General features: G+C 55.1%; 1 protein-coding gene across 6 annotated transcripts in view; it reads left to right on the forward strand.

The window, feature by feature from the left end:
• CTIF (cap binding complex dependent translation initiation factor) overlaps positions 1-18,653 on the forward strand; it is a 323,017-nt gene extending 304,364 nt beyond the window's left edge. For all 6 annotated transcript variants that reach the window (XM_070361994.1, XM_070362000.1, XM_070361995.1 and 3 more), the window contains exons 11-12: positions 12,837-12,890; positions 14,588-18,653. In XM_070361994.1, coding sequence (XP_070218095.1) covers positions 12,837-12,890; positions 14,588-14,803 — 270 coding nt within the window. In that variant the 3' untranslated portion in view covers positions 14,804-18,653. The remainder of the gene's footprint in view (positions 1-12,836; positions 12,891-14,587) is intronic.
• The last annotated feature ends 1,820 nt before the right edge of the window (positions 18,654-20,473 follow it).

Below are 20,473 nucleotides of genomic sequence, written 5' to 3' on the forward strand. Positions count from 1 at the left end.
TCCAACTCTTTGCAACCCCATGGACTGCAGCACACCAGGCCTCCCTGTCCATCACCAACTCCCGGAGCTTGCTCAGACTCTTGTCCATCAAGTCGGTGATGCCATCCGACCATCTCATCCTCTGTTGTCCCCTTCTCCTCCCACCTTCAATCTTTCCCAGCATCAGGGTCTTTTCCAATGAGTCAGTTCTTCTCATCAGGTAGCCAAAGTATTGGAGTTTCAGCTTCAACATCAGTTCTTACAATGAATATTCAGGACTGATCTCCTTTAGGATGGACTGGTTGGATCTCCTTGCAGTCCAAGGAACTCTCAAGAGTCTTCTCCAACACCACAGTTCAAAAGCATCAATTCTTCGGCGCTCAGTTTTCTTTATGGTCCAAATCTCACATTGTACATGACTACTAGAAAAACCATAGCTTTGGCTATACAGCCCTTTGTCAGCAAAGTAATGTCTCTGCTTTTTAATATGCTATCTAGGTTGGTCATAGGTTTTCTTCCAAGGAGCAAGTATCTTTTAATTTCATGGCTACAGTCCTCATCTGAGGTAATTTTGGAGCCCAAGAAAATAAAGTCTCTTATTGTTTCTACTGTTTCCCTATCTATTTGCCATGAAGTGATGGGACTGGATGCCATGATCTTAGTGTTTTTGAATGTTGAGTTTTAAGTCAGCTTTTTCACTCTCCTCTTTCACTTTCATCAAGAGGCTTTTTAGTTCCTCTTCGCTTTCTGCCATAAGGGTGGTGTCATCTGCGTATCTGAGGTTGTTGATATTTCTCCCAGCAGTCTTGATTCCAGCTTGTGCTTCAGCTGGAGGCTGGTGCTCATGTTAGCATAATTCTGTCCTGTCCCAGCTCCCATCCTGGGAAGGAGTTCGCCCTGGCAGGCCCAGGTGAGGCGCTGCGGCAGGTGTCCTGATCGGCAGTAATAACTGCCTGTCACTGAGAGCGGGGCTGCTTTGTCACCTTTGGGGCCCTCCTCCCCACCCCCACCTGCTGAACCCCCAGAGACAGGCATGAGCACTTGAGCACCAGGGGAGGAGGTAGAACAGGCTAGAGGTGTCCTGACTGGGCAGATAGTGATTGGGGAGCAGGGGGCTCCCAGCCCCTCAGCCCTTCCCCTTGTCTGGGCTATTAACTATAATGTATCATCCTAATCAGGGCACTTTTGAAAGCTAAAGGTATTTGAGGTGAACACTGGAACCCAGCAAACTGGGGTGTGTGGTCACCCCACCTTTGCTGACTTCTCCCCATTAGCCTTATTTATGTGGGGCTTACTCCTGGGGCAGCTGTTATGTCCTTGACTTTGGAGGCAGACTCAACCTGGGTTCCAAAGCCAGTTTCCATTACTCGTGTTCACGGGAACTTCATTTCACTGTCCATGCCTCAGTTCCTACAGGTATAAAATGAGGATAATTACAATGTTATTTGGGTTTCCCCAGTGACTCAGCAGTAAAGAATCCTCCTGCAATGCCGGAGACATGGGTTTGATCCCTGGATCAGGAAGATCCCCTGGAGGAGAGCATGGTAACCCCACTCCAGTATTTTTGCCTGGAGAATCCCATGGACAGAGGAGCCTGGTGGGCGGTCCATGGGCTCGCAAAGAGTCGGACACAACTGAAGCGATGAAGCACAATTACAATATTTAACTCAAATAAACTGGTATAAGGATAAAAATGGATTTTAAAACATGCACAAGCATGGAGCTTGGCATCTGAAGTAAGCGCTCCAAAAATGTAAGCCAGATTAAGGCCCTATAGATGTGATTCAGCCCCCAGAAACGCCTTCTTGAAAGGGAAAACCTCGGGGCTGCCTATGGTGTTTTGTGCTCACCCTTCAGGAGAGATCTGTGGACATCAGGGCGGTGAATGCAGAAGAGGACAGACCAAGGCTTCTAGAAGGGAAGGCAAGGACATTAAAGGAGAAGCTGGGAGGTGTTGATAGCAGTGGTGGCCAACGTCCTTGTTGTTTCAGGCCCTGACACGGGGTCCTGGGAACTCGCGTCTGCAGGGACTCCGTGAACAGAACTCGCCTCCTGTCTGGGCCACCGGCCAGGGCTTGGCCCCCAAGAGGAGCCTCTGGAGCCATGGCCCTGTCCTCTGGCTCTGGCGTCTGCAGAAGGATTCTGTGTCTGCTCTGAGCCCCAGATTACGTTTCCATCCCCTGGGCCAGCTGCGGGATGGAGCATTCCCCCATGTGACATTTACTGTGGCCACTTTGTACGAGCGGTTTGCAAGCTCTGCAGGAAGGAGGTTAATTATTCCCTCCAGGGCTCCTCGTCCACAGTTAGGGTGCCTGCCCATATTAAGTTAGGAGGGCTGACAGCCAGACCACAGGGCACAAGCTTGGACCGAAGTCCAGTTCAGAACCATGAATTTCCTTGACATCTGACCCAGAGCTGCCACACCGGGGCTTCTTACTGGGCTAGTGGAAAAGGGACAATTAGGGCAAATCCCCCTGTCCCAGGGATGTCTGAAATGCAGGCCGTCACAGAAGGACCATAATAAGTATTGAAGGTAAACCCACACTGGTTTCCTAGTTGCCTGAACAGGCCGGCAAGTGTGAGCATTTACACACGTCCCTGGATCCGCAGCCACACTAGCACCTCTTGTCCATTTCGGAGGAATGATAGCCTTTCTCTTATTTAAGGCTCACCTGTGTGCTTGACTCTCTCCTCTCTCCTGCATGGTACCCGCTCACGTCTGCCTCCGTCCAGGTCTCTCCTGCTGTATGGCCCATCGCCCTTGACTCTGAGAACAGAAACCCCCAAAGAAAAAAGAAACGGTTCGCTCTTTCTGTCTCCACTTCTTGACCTCGCTTTGCCTCTCCAGCCCCACATTACCCAGGCTTCCACCCGCCCCTTCCCGTGTGAAGTCATCATGGCAGAGGTCACCCTTGCTCTCCCAATCACCAAATCCAGGGGGCCCTCCCTGGTCATTGTTCGTCTCACTTGACCTCTCTGAGCCTTTGACACGGTTGAGAAGTGACCTTGACTTCTCAGCCCTCCCGCAGCTTCCATGACGTCACTCTTTTCCTGCTCTGCCCAGCGCTCTGACCACCCTCTTCCTCCTTGGTGGTTCTTCCTCCTCTGCCTCCTTTTCGATGTTGCTGTCTCCTGGTTCGGAGCTCTTCCCCTTGTCTCTCCTTATTCCACGGCATTCCCCAGGTCAGGTCACTGCTGAAACCTTGACTTACACCCGTGGCCTGACTTACACCCGTGGCCTAACTCCTGATACTTATCTTGCCTGATGACCCCCAAGGACTGTGGACTTTTCTCACACTGAGCTCATTCCCGTTTTCCGAAATCAACTCTTCCTGCCTTCCTAGTGTCACCGGGGGCACCACAGTCGATGCAGTTGCTCTGCCCCTTCTCCGTCTTCCGCGTTGGCCTTCTCCTCACCCTAACTTCTGCCTCCTAAACCTGTCTCCTTCCACCGCTCCTGCCTTCGCTCAAGCCGCCGTGTTTCTCACTGGTCTCCTTGCCTCCGGTTCTCCCATCACCCCAGGTCCTGTCTACTCTCCACACTGCAAAGAGCATGGTCCTACCCACCAGCTGAAAGTCTTTTCAGTGGCTCTGCAGTCCCTTAGGATAAACTCCAAACCCAGTAGTAGCATGGCATCTTGAGCCCTTTAGGATGTGACCCAGGCCACCTTTATCATCTTATGTTGTCTCTCCCTCCCTGGTATCACATATTTTAGTCTCTTGAAATACTTGTTCACCACTGCACTCCATTGGGTCATTTTTTTTCCCCTTTTATGTGTGTGCCGTGATGCCATGTGCTGCTGCTTACGCCATCCGCCTGGCCTGCTCTTAACCACCACTGTTCTATCCTATGTTCCAATCCCATATACCTAGCATGAGCTCTCTGCTTCCCCTTATTAGACTCTAAGTTTCAAGTCTTATTCTTGTTACCCAGATACTGACATAGTGTTTAGTACCTTGTAAGTGTTCCATAAACGTTGTCAAAGGATGGCTGGCTGGCTGGATGCTGGGCGACAGGGTAGATGGATAGATGGGTAAAAGGATGGGTGAGTGGTTGGAAGGTTGCAGACGTGATGTGTGAGTGGATAAAAGAATGGACGGCTAATTGGATGCCTTGGCGGGGGGATGGATGAATAGACCTCTGGTGGCCAGTGCCGACAAAGAATAGGTAAAATCAAGTCAGTTTTGTGCAAATGCGAATGGATTATCATCACCAGTCAACAAAACTAAGAATGAGCTCCAACCAGCAAAGTAAGAATAAGCTATTGTGGGAGAAATTAAAATAATTCCCCAAGACAGAGGATGCTGACCCAGGGCTTCTAAGCACCTTCCAGTTCTTCTCAGATTTGCTGTCTGTCTGTCTGGCTTGTGTGAGCCACAGAACGACTGAGCCTCAGTGTCTCTGTCTACTAAGCAGAGATAATGATGCCTGTGGCCTTTCCGTGTTTCTGCAAGAATGTCACGGGGACGAATGGGATGCTACATTACAGAGTGGGTCAAGACCTTCAGGAAAGATACCTGTTTATGAAGATAAACACTTAATAGCAATAATAACACCTTGCATTTGAATCACACTTTGCCCTTTTCAGAACTTTTTCACGTACTTTATCTCAGCTGACTCTCAAAACAATTCTAGGCAAGGATTAGCCCCATTCTCAAGCGAGGAAACCAAAGGGCAGAGTGACTAAGTGACGTGCCCGGGGTTACTCTTCGTGAACAGCAGGTCTTCTGACTCCAAACCTGCTGCACGTTTTTTGATGACAGCCTTTTATGGCCGGATTATCTACTTCCCTGCCCTCCCCAAGAGACCCAGACATGATTGACGCTCTTCTTAACAATTCAAGGTCACGGTCAGGAGCTGTCCTCTAGACCCAGCTGTAGATGCGAGTGCAGGTCCGCCAGAGGCACAAGGCAGAGACACCCTAATGCAAGCTGAGGGTGCTCCTGAGATGCAGGTGGCCCTGGGCAGCTGCTCACCGCGGCCACCATTCTAGACCGCGTGCCGCCCATCGGGGCCGCCGTCTCCTCCAGCTCAGCCTCATTCTTGTCCCTCCCCGCATCTCTCCACTGTCAAAGCGCATGTCTATCACTGTGGCTTCCTCGGCCACTGGAGACCTGTACCTCCCACTCAGTCCTCTTCTTTTTCTCTCTCCTCTTCCCAAGACTTCTTCCAGCCTTGCCAGGGATCCTGCTACCATCCTTCTGTAGGCCTAGCCAACCAAGCAGAGCTCTGGGTTTGTTCCCCAGCAAACCAGCCGATCACATGTGCTCTGAAGTCCCCTCTCATTTGCCACTCTGTTGCTGCTCCCAGCCCACCCTTGAGCCAAGAGGGGGCTCCTGCAGGCAGGGTCTAGCTGAGCTTTTAATGTGGCCTCACTCGGCTCCTCGGGTCTGTTCTGTTAAGGTTGGGACTGTGCTGTGGGTGAGCTGACGTGTTCAGGGTGGGCTGGAAGAAATTCTGATCACCGGCACTTGCTCTCCTCCTGCACGGCAAGACAGCCCCAGGCTCCCTCCATCCACACCTTCTTTCCTTCCCCACGGGGTAGCACCCCAGGCCTGGCTGCATCCTGGGCAGGCCTTGGGCAGCGTAGCCCTGCTCTGGGAACCTTCCCCTGGTACTCTGCGGCACTCTCACCAGGCCGCCTTTCTCCCTTTGCCGTCGGGCCTCCCACAGCCTGACTCCGAGCACCTTGGCCTCTCCCCGAGGGAGGATATGATGGGTGTGCCCACAACAAGTCTCCGGCGCAGACAATAGGACAGGAATGCACTAGCTTCCGAACAAACACCGTGTGGGCTCGCACAGTTGCCTTGCATTCTCTTCCAAGAAACACATCTCGCTGTTGGAGGGTGCGGGTGGTTTGCCTGCCCCGGCCGGCCCACACCCCTTTCTCTGCCAGAGACACTGATGAGTGGGCGCTGCCCCCCTACCCCGGGACTTCACCCCCCAGGTCCGCAACCCCCTCCAATCCATACAGATTTTCTTCCCTTGAGCAATAGCAAGGCGAAGGGACAATCTTGTCCAGGCAGAGAATGGCCTACCCACCAAAGAGTACCTAGTCACTGCCCTCTGTTTTCAAGCCGTTTTTACATTGTAGTTAAAACAGAACATGGGTTTCCCCGTTGGCTCAGTGATAAAGAACCCCCTGCCAATGCAGGGGATGCAGGTTTGATCCCTGCGTCAGAAAGATGCCCTGGGAAAGGAAATGGCAACCCCACTCCAGTATTCTTGCCTGGAGAATCCCATGGACAGAGGAGGCTGGTGGGCTACAGTCCATGGGATCGCAGAAGGGTCGGACGTGACTTAGCGACTAAACAACAGAAGAGCGTAAGACTGGCCGTTCTGGCCGTTTGTAAGCGTACGGTTCAGTGGCATGAAGTGCGTTTATGTTGTTATGCCACTGCCACCGTCTCCAGGACGTTTTCATCTTGCAAAACTGAAACTCTGTACATGAGACACTAACTCCCTCTTCCCTCTCCCCCAGTCCCTGGCCACCACCATTTTACTTTCCGTCTCTAAGATTGTGTTCCAGGTCCCTCGTATAAGTGAATCCTACGATATTTGGGCTTCCCTGGTGGCTCAGCTGGTAAAGAACCCCGCCTGCAATGCGGGAGACCTAGGTTCCATCCCTGGGTTGGGAAAATCCCCTGGAGAAGGGAAAGGCTACCCACTCCAGGATTCTGGCCTGGAGAACTCCATGGACTGTGTATAGTCCATGGGGTTGCAAAGAGGCGGACATGACTGAACGACTTGGTTATTATTACTATTATACAATATTTGTCCGTGACTGGCTTATTTCACTCAGTATAATGTCTTCAACGCTTGTCCATATCACAGTGTGTGATAGGATTTCCTTCCTTTCTAAGGCCAAATAACACTCCATTATATGGATGGACCACATTTTGTTTATCCATTGATGTGTCAACGGACTCTTGGGTTGCTCCCACCTCTTGCCTATTGTGCATAATGCTGTTGTGAACTTGGGTGGACTAGGATCTCTTCGAATTGCCGCTACTCTTTGTTTGAGACTTATCTTGGGAGTTAAATAAAGCATCGTCTCCCGAAGATCCCGTAGAACACTCATCGACCACGGAGTTGGCCCCTCAGTGTACAGCAGTGATTCATTCATCTAAAAGCCAGCTGTCCTGTGGGGCTTCCCAGGTGGCTCAGGCTTACAGAATCCACCTGTCAGTGCAGGAGACACAGCTTCGATCCCTGATCTGGGAAGATCCCACGTGCCGAGGAGCAACTAGCCCGTGCACCATGACTGCTGAGCCTGTGCTCTGGAGCCCGGGAACTGTGACCACTGAGCCCTCGTGCCACAGCTCCTGAAGTCTGTGTGCCCCAGAGCCCGTGCCCCACAGCAAGAGAAGCCACTGCAGGGAGAAGCCTGTGCGCTGCAAATGTGGAGAGGCCCCTGCCCGCCGCAACTAGAGAAAAGCCTTAGCAGCAACCAAGGCCCATCACAGACATAGAGAAACAAAATTATATTTAAAAAAAAAAGAGAGAGACGGATTCCTGAGAAGCCATTGATCACGCAGAGGCACTGGAGCCTCAGAGGGATGCTGGGGGATGTCCTCTCTGCAGCTCTTCCACTCAAAGGCTCCGAGGGTCCCCTCCGAAAGCTGGAGTGAAGAGGCTGAGATAGCATCTGGGGGAGAGCGGGACATGGTCTGCAGCACCCATTCCGGTCCCGAACCCTGCATCTCAGCAACTGCAGAGGAAAAGTACAGCGAAAGCCCCTGGGGCCTCCCCCCGCTTCCTTGAGAAAACCCAGCAGGCCGTTGGCGAGAGGGCCTATCGCTCGATGTGATTCTTGGCTGAACACAGACTTTCCCAAACCACCAGTGAAAGATAAGGTTGGAGGAGAGGCTCTGGGATGAGAGCTCGCCCACAGCCCTCCCCAAGCGCCCCTACCCTGAGTCTGTCCCCTGTCCTGGCAGCCAGGAGCCCCAGGCCCCCCGGGGAGGGAGCCTGGGTGTACAGAGGAAAGGATGTGGTCTAGTCACAGCAATGAGGGGCAGAAAGGAAGAACAGGAAGCCCTGGGCCCGCTCTGCATCTCTGAACCTGCACGCAGGAACAGGTGGAGGGCGGCCAGGCCTCGGGCCGTAGAAGGGAAGAGGAGATGCTTGCTCGTCCAGGCTAAGTGCTCGACTGGCAGGAACATGGAGGCTCCATGAGGCTGTCCCCGCAGCCAGAAGTTGGAGGACCACTTGGAGGGAGAAACAACCCCATTTGAGAGCACTCAGTACTCATCTGGCCCCAACTTTTGGTATTTCCCTTGTTAACCTCCCATGTCCCGAAGCCCCAGAACCCCTAAAAACTGATCTCAGGACAGAACGTGAGCCCGGTTCATCTCAGTTCCCCATGACAGGCACACCTGAGCACTTCCTGGCTGTCAGCCAACATGCTGTGCTGCACTCAGGCATGTCCAGCTCTGCAACCGCGTGGACCATAGCCCCCCAGGCTCCTCTGTCCATGGAATGTTCCAGGCAAGAATACTGGAGTGGGTTGCGCTTTCCTTCGCCAACATTCTAGGTGCATCCAAAGCAGGACCCTTTCTTCCTTCCCACAAGCTCCCAGTTCTGCCAGCTCCCCTCATCCCCAACCAGCTGCCAGCACCCACTGTGTCTCAGGGAGTTCCCATCCCCCCCAGACACCCCACTTTCCCCCTTTCTGGTGATTTCTACCAGCCATTTTATCTTAAGGATTCTCTTCATGCTAAGCACTATGGGAAACCTATGTGAGAACAAAGCTACCATCAGGACAAAGTCCCAGCAAACTTCAGAGAGTTCTCTTAATATTTGTCCTCATGTTCCGTGCAGAGTAAATGGGGCTAGGCCCACCTTCCCCCCACCCCCACCCCCATGGGGTCCTAGACAGTCAGGACCCTCTGAGTCCTAGAACCAGCCCAGCCCACTCCCCAAGAGCAGGCTGGGTTGGATGCTGGACTTGGGTACACCTGCCACAAGGTGACCCACTTCCGTACCTGCTTCCTGGTCTTCATTCTGGGCTCCTGGGTTTTCTAGATGAAGGTGGCCCTTCCTAGTGTGACCCCCAGTATCCCCCCAGACACCCTCACTGCAAGTGTCCCTTGGCTCCCTGTGGGGGTCTCCAGCCCTGGGAGGCAACAAGACTCCAGAAGCAGACACCAGTGTTGTGTGTGTGGGGTGGAGGGGGGGTGCACCTAGTGGGAGACAGCTGTGTGGTGCAGAGTATTCCTCTGTGCAAACGCATCATTTTTTTTTTTTAATTCAGTTTGGGCTCTGCTGGATCTTGGTTGCTGCGCGGGCTTTTCTCTAGTTGCGGTGAGCAGGGGCCGTCCTTCGCTGCAGTGCAGAGGCTTCTCTTGTGGCAGAACACAGGCTCTAGGGAGCGCGGGCTTCAGTAGCTGCAGCACGTGGACTCAGTAGTTGGAGCACATGGGCTTAGTTGCTCCACAGCATGTGGGATCTTCCCGGACCAGGGATAGAATCTGCATCTCCTGCATTGGCAGGCAGATTCTTCACCACTGAGCCACCAGGGAAGCCCCAAACATATCATTATTGAACCAGTCCCCTTGTTGGTGGCCATTCAAGCTATTTGCAAAAGTGAAACAAAAAACATCCTTCCATCCAGCTCATGGAGCGTATGTGGGTGGGGATGTGTAGGATAAATTCCTGGAAGTGGTATCACCGGTCAGAGGGTTTGAACACTTGTCATGTTGATAAGTACAAGTAAGTAAGTGTTAGTCGCTCAGTCGTACCCGACTCTTTGTGACGCCATGGACTGCAGCCCACCAGGCTCCTCTGTCCATGAGATTTTCGAGGCAAGGATACTGGAGTGGGTTGCCATTTCCTTCTCCAGGGGATCTTCCCAACCCAGGGATTGAACCTGGGTCTCCTGCACTGCAGGCAGATTCTTTACCGACTGAGCTAGTTATCCCCAAATTGCCATCTAGAGAGTTATACCGACTTGTTTCCACAAACACTATATGTTTGCAGACGTATGGATTATAACTTCATGCCATGTCCCCTCTGGCAGAAGTCTGTGGGGTGGGGGTGTCCACGTCCCGCTCAGGGCTGCTGTTTCAAGCGCGTGCACCGGGGTCAGCTGCCCGGGGACCGCCTCTCAAGTTAGTCCCTCTGCACTTGCAGACCCTCCCGGCCAGGTGGGTTTTCTCCCGGCCACTCGAGGTACATGTGTTAACAAGTGCTTCCAGTGCTTGCTGTGTGTCCACGCTGGGAAATGGACCAAACAGGCCCTGCCCTCCTGAGCCTGCCTTCTCCTGGGGGAGATGGCAGGCAAAGGAGTAGGTCATGTGTCGGGGGTGAGAGGTGCTAGGGAGCAAAGTAAGCCAGGGGGTGAGCGGCAGGGTCACTTACATGCAAGCTGATCAGGGAATCCCTGGTGGATGAGGCCATGGCAGGGCTGAGCCCCGAGTAAAGTAAGGAAGGAAGGTCTGCAGATTGGTGGTGGCTGAGAATTCCTGGGTGCAAGAGCACAAAAGCCCAGAGTCAGAGCTCCAGCAGGTGTGCCCACCAGTGGCCATCCCCACCTGTCACTGTGGGGCCCACGCTGTTACCTTTCCAGAATGTCCCTTGCTCTCCACCAGCTCATCTTTTGAGCAGCTTGAAACCCACCTCTGCTCCTTCATCCCCAAATGATTTTCTTTTCTGCGTGTCTACTGTGGGACCCGTTCTTGCCCGAGATACAGTGGAAGGAGGTCCGATCCCTGAGAATGACTCTGGTCACTGCAGCCCACACTGAGCCATCCCCGTTTGACATTTAGTAAGTGCATGGTCAGCCCCCTGATGTGAATGCTTGTGTCCTCTGCCGGGGTTGGATGGCTGTGATGTGATGGGAGAAGGGGGAAGGGAAGGTGGGTGTGTGGAGTTTGGATTCCAAGCCTGTAGAAGGAACAGTCCCCGAGTGGTGTGTCCTTTCACCCTTCTGACCACGTCGTGCCCCAGACCAGAAACCTTGACTTCAGTTCTCGGTCGGTGGACGAGGAAGCTGACCCTAAGTGCCTTCCTCTTATGACACCCTCTCCTTACTCTCCTCCCCTTCCTTTAAAACAAAGACAATGCATAAATCACATTGACCCACATTTAGCGAAGCCCTGCTGTTGCCAGGAGCTGTGCTGGGTGTTAAAGGGCAGCCAAGATGAACGTCACACTGCCCTGCCCTCAGGAAGCCACAGTTCACCCTGGAAATGCCTTGCTCCTTGTGTGGGATGCGGAGCGGTGGGGAAGCTGGGGGGCTCAGGAGTGAGAAGCAGGAGTGGGCACCATGCTGGAGTGATCCAGTCTCCAGGGAAAGTCAGAACATGACCCAGGCCTTGAAGGATGCGAAGTCTGGCGATGCAGGGTTCCAGCAGGTGGAAAAATCACCTACATGATCTGGTGGATGGGCTGGTGAGTGTGGTGGGGTTGGGGTAGAGATATACTTAGGGGCTGAGGAGGGAAGCATTACCAGCAGAGGGACCCGCAGAAGAAGTGGTCCATGGGGCTCGGGGAGAAGAGGATGACAAAGTTTTTGTAAAGCTGTGCCTGGAGAGAATTTTTACTGGGGGTTTCAAGGAAAAATGGGGAAAGGGGCCGAAAACAGCAAATATTGGTGAGGATATGGAAAAATCAGAACCTGAACCCTGCTAGGGGGCGTGTAAAACAGCACACCCGCTGTCAGCAGTTCGTCAGGTCCTCAGAAAGCTGAGTGTGGGATTACCATCTGACCCAGCAATTCCACGCCCACGGATGGGCCCAAGAGAGATGAAAGCACATGTCCACACAGACGCTCGTACACAAGTGTTCATGGCTGCGTTGTTCACGAGAACCAAAAAGTGGAAGCAGCCTACATGTCAATCAACTGATGAGAGGACAAACACGATGCGGTGTGATATCGTGTACGCCCTACCGTGTCGTATCTTCCGATCACAAAAAGGAGTGAACGGACGCGTGCTACAGCATGCTCTGAAAGCATTGTTAGTGGAAGAAATGAATCGCAAAAGAACACATATTACATGATTCCACTGCGTAAAATGTCCTGAAGAGGTACATGTGTAGAGATGAGGCACATTAGGTGTTGTCAGGGGATGGGGGTGGGAGGAGGGCTGACAGCTAATGGGTTCGGGTTTCTTTTGGGGACCATGAAAAAGTCCTAGAGTTAGTGGTGATGGTTGGGCAACCTTGTGAATCTACTAAAAGCCACTGAATTGTATGCCTAGAAATTGTGGACTTGCTGTGACTGAGTTTTAGCTCAATTTAAAAAGAGAGAGAGAGACTGAGAGAATGCAGCGCGGTAGGTAGAGGGGAGCCTGGATCCGGGGTGATCGGTCCCAGCGCTGAGCAGCCTGGCTGTGGCCTTGGTCAGGAAGCAATTCCAACAGTTCCAGTCTGGAACGGTGTGCATGGTTTTGCAGACTCACAGTGCTGGGCCCGTGGGGAAGAGTGCTGTGATTTTGGGAAGTCCTCCTGTAGCCAGGGTCCAGGAGCACCTTGAGACCATAGCTGAGCCCCTCGCACTGATCAGGAAGTCTTTGCACACGAATTTCATTTTTGCTGACCAGCTGTTCACAGCCCGTGACCCCAGCACGCCTGCCGCCGCCTTCAAACCCACCGCAGCCTTGCTGGACGGGGGCCTGTAGGCAGGCCTTCTGTCCTGGCCGACGTGCCCGTGCTCCATGACCACGGCAGTCCTCCAGCTGCTCTGGTCCCATCAGAGAAATCACTGCTTTCTGGAGCGGCGCTCCTGCTGCCCTTCAGCCTTCGTGGGCTGTCTCTCTGGCCCGGCAGCCCCGGGAGATGCTTGTCCCAGGCTGCAGGGGGCTGAGAGCAGCTCAGCGCCCCTCAGCGCTTGTTCCCTGCCCCTCTCTTCCAGCTCTTGCAATCTCAGGATGTGAAGGAAGATGCTGTCCTGTGCTGCTCAATGGAGGTAAGCGGGGCGGCTCAGACCTCTCCCACCTCAGACCCTGCGCATCCCTCTCAGCTTAACAGTTTGGGGGGCCCAAGGACCACTGGAGGGGTCCACAAGTCCAGGGCTGGTAGTGGGAGATGGCTTCCTGAGTGGACCCAGGGTTCCTTTCCATCCACTGCAGCGGGAAGGATGGGGTGCTAGCCTCATTCACATTCCCTCTGCCCCCAAGACCACCTCCTCCTCAGCCCAGTGCACCCCACAAATGACTTAGAAGATCCCAAGTGATGCCCTGCCCCCGGGTATCTGCCCTGGTTTTGGTGGCAGGGGGGTTTGAGGGGGGGGTACTGAGGTTGAACCCCCAGGTCGCACTCCCCACTTCCAAGCTGCCCCCATGAGAGGTCCCACCCCTGTTCACAAGGTGTGGCGGCTGCTCTCCGAGCTCTTGCTTCAGTCACTTGGCTAGGGCTCAGTTACAGGGACAAAGCTGTGCCCTTAGAAAACAGCCCAAGGGGATCTCCCTGCCGGTCCAGTGGTCAGAGCTCTGCGCTTCTACTGCTAAGGGCACAGGTTCGACCCCTGGTCGAGGGACTAAGATTGCACAAACCATATAGTGTGGCCAAAAGGAAAAAAGACAAGAAAACAGCCCAGGGACATTCAGAGGGCAGTGTGGTGAGGGGAGGGGCTTCCAGGGCCCACACCCAGGACGTGCCAGGGTTCTAGCCGGGTACCCTGCTCTGGGCTCCAGGCAGGGGAGATAAGAGAGGAGGGGAAAGCATGGTTCCAACCTCCAGGCAGCTTGTGGTCTGGCTGCGGATAGAGATCTTGCTCAAATGCATGAGTGGATGAGGCAATGTGGAGACTACATGGGGGTACAGAGCTCGCTTCTCTGAGGAGTTAGGGGAGAGGTCAGGTCACGCCAGGATGCTCAAGGAAGGTTTGGGGAAGAAGGCAGAGCCCTGAGAAGTGGGTGGGCTGAGGCCAGGGTTGGGCAGCAACAGGGACTTGGATTCCAGGGGCTGCCTGCAGGGCGGTCTGATCCAGGAGATCCGGGCTTCTTCTAACTCCAGGGGCTTTTCAGGACCATCAGGGGCCCCTCTGGGGGGCAGGCCCTCCAGCTGGCCTTCTGCCCCGGATCCTGTTTCCTCCCTGTCATGTCATTAGTGTGGGCAGAGGTCGGTTGTGGGGATGGTGGGGCTAGAGAGGAGAGGAACAGGAGGCCTCATCCATGCTCTCGGGTTCCACATGGACACACGGCTGGTAACAACGACCAATTTCGTTTCCAGAGAGACGTCCTAGCTAGAGAAGGTTAATGTGGGGCCACCTGGTCACCCTCAAAGGAAGCAGATCACATAGCCATTTAAGGGTGCGGGCGGTGGTCAGGGAAGGCTTCCTGTAAGAAGGGAGGCAAGTGGATGAAGGGAGAAGCATCATGTTCCTGGTAAGGACTCTTCACAGCCCCAGACAGCAGGCAATATCCTGACTCCTCTCATTCCTCCAGCAGATTGGGTGTTAAAGGTGGGCTCTCACACTGGCTGTCTCCACTCTCCACCCTTTCCATCCCTCTGTCCTGGGAGGAAGAGGCCTGGGCACCTTCCTAGGATAATCTAGCGATTTCCTTTCCCTGCTCCCCTAGCAAGCACCCCTAACCGAGATGAACAGAGCAGGAGTCCTTTCGGGGTCCAGCACACGTCCTAACCCCACTTCTCTGCCCACAGCTGCAGAGCACAGGCCGACTGCTGGAGGAGCAGTTGCCCGAGATGATGGCCGAGCTCCTGGCCAGTGCCCGCGACAAGATGCTGTGCCCCTCAGAATCCATGCTGACTCGGTCCCTGCTGCTGGAGGTCATTGAGCTGCACGCCAACAGCTGGAACCCCCTGACGCCCCCCATCACGCAGTACTACAACAGAACCATCCAGAAACTGACCGCCTGACAGCTCGGGGGCCTGGCGGGCGGCCCGCAGGGCAGCTGGGGCCCTGGTGCTCAGAGCCAGATGGACAGGCGGGAAGACAGGGGTGGCCCTGGCGGGAGAGAGGCGTGGGGAGGAAGGCAGGCAGAGCCGGCGGCCAGTCTGGAGCCAGACGGGGAAGGGACCGAAGCCCTAGGAGGAGCGGCCCCCCATCCGATGAGCCCCCCAGCCCGAGCATGCGGCAGCTCGCACCAGTAAGGGCAGCATGTGTCTTCTCCACGGTGGCCCGGCCCTCCTCCTCCCCGCCCCCTCCCACGCAAGGCGTCCCCTCCCCGCCCCCCACCGGGCTGTGCTGTGTGCAGGGGTTCATCTCCTCAGAGGCCGTGGCAGCCCGCATGCTGGTGTACAGCTTGGGTCAGAAAGGACCTCAGAAGGCTGGAAAAAGTGGGTCGGAGATGGGTTTGCATTGTTCGCGCGTGCTGCCAGCCACAGTCGCCAACCGGCAGCAGGCGACATGGAGCAGATGTCCGGGAGGACAAAGGCAGGCACAGTCCCCACCGGCCGCCCCTAATTGACGGCCTTTGTCCGCGCGGCCGGCGGGCTGGGGGACGGGGCGATCTCCTCTAACCTTCATGTTCTGCCCTCCCACCTTCCAGCCTCGTCCCTCAGCGCCCCCCACCCCCGAGCTGCAGGCCCAGAGGGGGCCAGGGGCCTCGAGGGGAGACAGTTTGCTGTTCTACTTGCACTCTTTTGTTTTATTGTGTTTTACTGTTTTCAAAAGTCAGCTGCTTTGAAGTCTCCTCTCTCAGTGCCGAGGGCCCCGCAGTGTGATCACACAGTCAGCCCCGCGAGAACCCCCTGATTAGTGGGAGATCAAACCCGGCCCTCCTCTGGAAGGATCCTAGCCACAGACAGCTTGCCAGTAGCCAATTAGGGTAATTGGAAACTTCTGCCCCTGCAGGGGTCCCCGCTGGAACCCCGTGCTCCTCGGCCCCCGGCTTCCCTGGCTTCTCTGTTCTCCGTTTCTAGCGTCCTTCCTCAAAGGGCCGATACTGTCACCTCTGGGAGAGCATTAAACCCGTCTTGGCCTGGGGCCTGGTGGTGAACTGGGCTCAGAAAAAGGCTGGCGAATTAAAACCGAAAAGCCCAGTGATGCTTCCCAGTGCCACACACACAGGTCTTGTCTCAAACTCTCCCTGGGGGACAGATTCAGGGAGACGGGGACACCTGGTTCCCTAGGACTAACTCAACGAGCTGAGTCCTCAGCCGTGGTCTGTGCCCCCTGTGGGGGGAATCTCTGGGTACTACTGTCCCAGGGCTGTTGGGAGGGGTGTGTTTGCTGAGTCATGAGCAGGACTATCAGGGATCCCAGCAAGCCACCCGCTTTCCAGGCTGGCATCAAGGCTGGGGACGCTTGGAGGGTCCGAGTCCTGGGGGCAGCCCCTTCTCTGATGGCTGAGGAGGAGGATGAGGGGCGGTCCCTGGGAGGCTGGCTTCGGGTCGTCTCTGGTGTCTGTGCAGCCCCACTCCTGGTCTGGAGCCCCCATTTCCGTGAGGCCCCAGAAGGCGGCCTCAGAGCCCAGCAGTGTCCTCACTTGCTCTTCGGTTGAGGCCTGGGTCACCTTGAACCCCCGCCCCTGGCTGACTGGTCTGATCAGGCTGGAGGAAATGTCCCCTTGTTGAGTCCAGGAGAGCAGGCAGGTAGGGGTAGGGGGTGGCTTCCTCTGTACTCCCTGGCTTATCCATCCCACCAGCCGCCACCTTCCCGCCAGTCCCCAGGAGGAACGTGCTGGGGAACAAGGGGAGGGGCGCAGTTTACCTGGAGGGGGTCAGTGGCCTCTGCCAAGGAGTCCACACTGCCCCACCCCTGCCTTCTCCACCCCCCTCCCCTTCCTCCCAAGCTCCTCCGTCTTTTCCTCACCACCTTTCCTGCACCTTTTGGCTCAGCCTGGGGCCACGGACACCAGAGGCCCCACAGGAGGCCTTGAGGGAAGAGCTGGGCTGACGTCAGGATGCTCAGAGAGGCCCCAGGGAAATCGTGGCCCCACGGGGTCGAGCAGCCCCCAGCCCGGCAAGCAGCCGCTCCCTGGCCGCCCTCCGAGACCCGCACCTGGGCTGAAGGAAGGCCCTGCTTCCCTCAAGTGAGGTGTGTGTGAGTGTGCATGTGAATGTGTGTGTGTGTGTGTGTGTCTACATGAGTACATCTACTGAGAAGGAAGCAGGGCCCTGGAAGAACGCTGAAGCCTAAAAGTGAGGCTGAAAGTAGAGGATGCAGAAGAGGGGGGTCTCCCACCCCAGCCTTGGGCTCAGAGAGCAGGCTTCCTGAAGGGGCCCCGGACACCATGCGCTCAGGGGCGATGTTCCCTGGACGGGCAAGTTAACATCTCAGCACCGCCTTCCTAAGGGCCCCTTCCTCCCGACAGCCTGCCTTGGTGGTCTTGCCTCAGGGCCAGCCCCGCCTTGACTGTTAGGACCAGAGTGGGAAGGAGTGAGATATAAATATGTATACATATATAAATATATTTTTAATTACGTGTCGTGTCACCATGGCCTCCAGACATATACGGTTCGCTTAGTTGATTCCACTGCTTGAGAGTGCTTCCTGGCTGATCCACATAACCGTCGGAGCTGTTTTTCTAAATGCAGGTTGCTGCCACTTTTTCAGATGTGGAAGGAAAACATTCCCCCCCGCCCCCCCAAAAAAATTTTTTTTAAGGAAATAACAGTAAAGCCTAAACTCTGAGGCAGCTTCTCACGGAAGACTACTTAGGAACTCGGGGGCAGACAGGAGTGCCCTCAGACCTCCGCCCCCTCCCCAGGCCACATCCCCCCGCTGACAGGGAGGCCGTGTCCAAGTTGACCTCTGAATGTATTTGATGGGAGGCGAAACTGGGTGTTGCTTGGTCCTCTAAGGACTCAGTCCTCCTCTAAGGCTTGTGCGGTTTTCCCTCCTCGCCTGTGGCTCCCTCAGCTCTGAGCAAGCGAGGTCCCGCCATCCTGACGCACATCCCGTCTCTTCTGCCAGTCAAGATGAGGCAGTCATGGTTTTCCTCTCAGGCAGCCTGCCTGCTCGCCACAGTCCTGCTCCCACGGGCCTCATGGCTCTGCCTGAGCTCTGGGACTGCAGCCCCGAGAAGGCACCCCCTCACCACCCCCAGCCTCCCCTGGACAAGGCGGGAGCCCCCAGCACCCTCCCCAGCGGGTGTGCACCCCCAAACCCACTCTTCGTCTGCTCGTCCTTCCTTAACCTGTCTGTACACCTTTAAGGTTTGGGGATCGTCCTGTCCATCCGTGTAAATGTAAATGTGGGCCAAGTCGGTATTTATTCTAATTTTTATTTTTTATTTTATTTTCTCCGATGGATGGGGAGGGAGGGGGTGTGGGAAACCTCCCGCTCTGATCACGCCCTGGGCAGCTGCAGGGGCGGGGGCCCAGACAGCCAGGCCGCCGCAGGAGCAGCCCCGAGGGGCCACACAGACGCCAAGCCCCAGGCTCTTATCTGGCATCAGAAGCCAGCCAGTGTTCCTCGTCCCGACAGACTGTCCGGCCTGCCTGCGAAGTCCTGTCCCTCAGCTGCCGGCGCTCTGTTGGGAAACCGCAGGCTGGGCCTTTGAGGACACAGATCAGAGAAACGGCAACTCTTCTCCTCTGCTCGGGACACTGGCACACAAGGGCTGCCTGCCTCGCCCGAACCAGCTGGGAGCCTGGCGACGGGTCCTACCTCCCCAGAGCAGGGAGCTGGGGGCTTCCCGCCAAAGCTGCGGCAGAACCCTGCTCGTGCGACGACCACCTTCCCTCCCTTGGTATGTCCTGCTTTCCAGCTCAACCCAAACTACAAGTGGGTTTAAAAATAAACCACACCAAAAAACAGAAATGCCCTGAATCTGTTGTTCTTTGCGCGGTCAGCAAAGGAAATCTCTCCCAAAGGCTTTTGTGCCTCAGCGGGTCGTGGCAGAGGCCTTGGAGGAGCCCCTACCCAGGTGATCAGCTGGTGAGAAGATTCCCCGAGTTGGGCCGCAGCGGGGAGCGGGGCCCAGGGGCTAGAGAAGGTTGGGAAGGGGTGGTCCAGGAGAACACTGGGGAGGGAGACAGATGCCGTCCCCCTGCCCCCAAGCTGGGAACTGTGGCCTGTCCAAGGCAAGAGGAGTAACCAGTCCTGCACAAAACTTTTCCACTGAAGATTTGGTTTGCTGCATGTTTAACCACCTCATTCCCCAAACCTACACCTCCTGTGAAAAAGTCACTGTGACACTTGGCAATGACTCCTTTGAAGAAGACTGAGACTTGGGCAAAGCAGCTTCCAGAAGTCAGCAGCAAGTGGCTGTCCTGTCCCCATAGGTCAAGCCAGTCTTTCATCTGAGGGTCCCAAAGGGCCCCAGTGATTTCTTTTCCTGTGGTGACATGTTCTTTGTTTTGCACAATCCTGTCCGTGACAAGACACTGGGGACACTGCCTCCTGGCAACAGGTCCCCTCGGGGATTCTTTCTGGCTAGACTTTGCCAGGCCTTCAGCTCCTTAGAGTGGCGACTGGAACACCCACACCCCTCGTGATTCCCTGGTCGGGCCAGGATGGCGGCCAGGCCAGCTCAGCAGCCCGTGGAGGGTGTGTTGAGATTTCTGACCCACATGAAGCAGGGCAGCTCTGGCCTGAAGTACCCCAGTTGGTAGAGGGAGATAACTTTTTAATTAGATGATTGTCATTTGTGAAGCTGAAGTGTTTTACAAAAATGCAAAAGGGTTGGTGTAGAAAGTGAGGTCAAAACACAAGGAGTTGGAGGGTAGAAGAAAGTGTGCGTGAGGGCTAAGTCCCTTCAGTCGTGTCCAACTCTGTGCCACCCCATGGACCGTAGCCCACCAGGCTCCTCTGTCCATGGGAGTCTCCAGGCAAGAATACTGGAATGGGTTGCCATGCCCTCCTCCAGGGATCTTCCCACCCCAGGAATCACACCCACATCACTTACATCTCCTGCATTGGCAGGCAGGTTCTTTACCCCTGGTGCTACTTGGGAAGCCCAGAAGAAAAGGTAGGGAAGGAGAAATCTTACCAAACACTGTTCATCAAAAGAGATTTTTCTGGGTTAAATTCGTTCTGGTTCCAGAAGTTTACTGAAAACTACAAATATTCTGAATAATAAATGTTTCGATTCTGTGTCTCACCACTACCTCTGCTTATATGTGTTATCTGTCCTGCTGAGGGTGGGTTACCTTTGTCCTGAGGTCTGTAGGAGGGAGGGACGGGAAGACTGTTTCGGATGAATGAAGTAGAATACACACGTGTGTGCACACACACGACTTGCAGTACCAAGGCACAGATAGCAGAAGAAGCAAGGATTGAGACGATAAAGAGGAAGTGGTTATACTTTAATATTAAAGCTTGTCTCTCATCCCCATGGTTTTTTCAGGGCCTTACATACACTGTCTCCGGTGGTTCAGAGGTGTAGGCAGGTGAGCATTTTTGATTCCCATTTTACAGATGAGAAAACCAAGGCTCAGAGAGGTGATGTGACTGACCCAGAGCCCAAGGCCGGTCAGGTCAATGGAAGAGTTAGGGCCCCCTCCCCTCAGCCCAGAAAGCGAGTGTATCTTCAACAGCCTCGGCTCTGACTGCAGTGAGCACAGTCCCAGGGAGCCGGCCAGTCCCACCCGCCAGGCAGAAGGAGCAGCCAGCTGCTGGCTTGAGCCCGCCATGGGCAG

This window comes from Bos mutus, chromosome 24, assembly GCF_027580195.1.
Source record: "Bos mutus isolate GX-2022 chromosome 24, NWIPB_WYAK_1.1, whole genome shotgun sequence".
Taxonomy (NCBI): Eukaryota; Metazoa; Chordata; class Mammalia; order Artiodactyla; family Bovidae; genus Bos; species Bos mutus.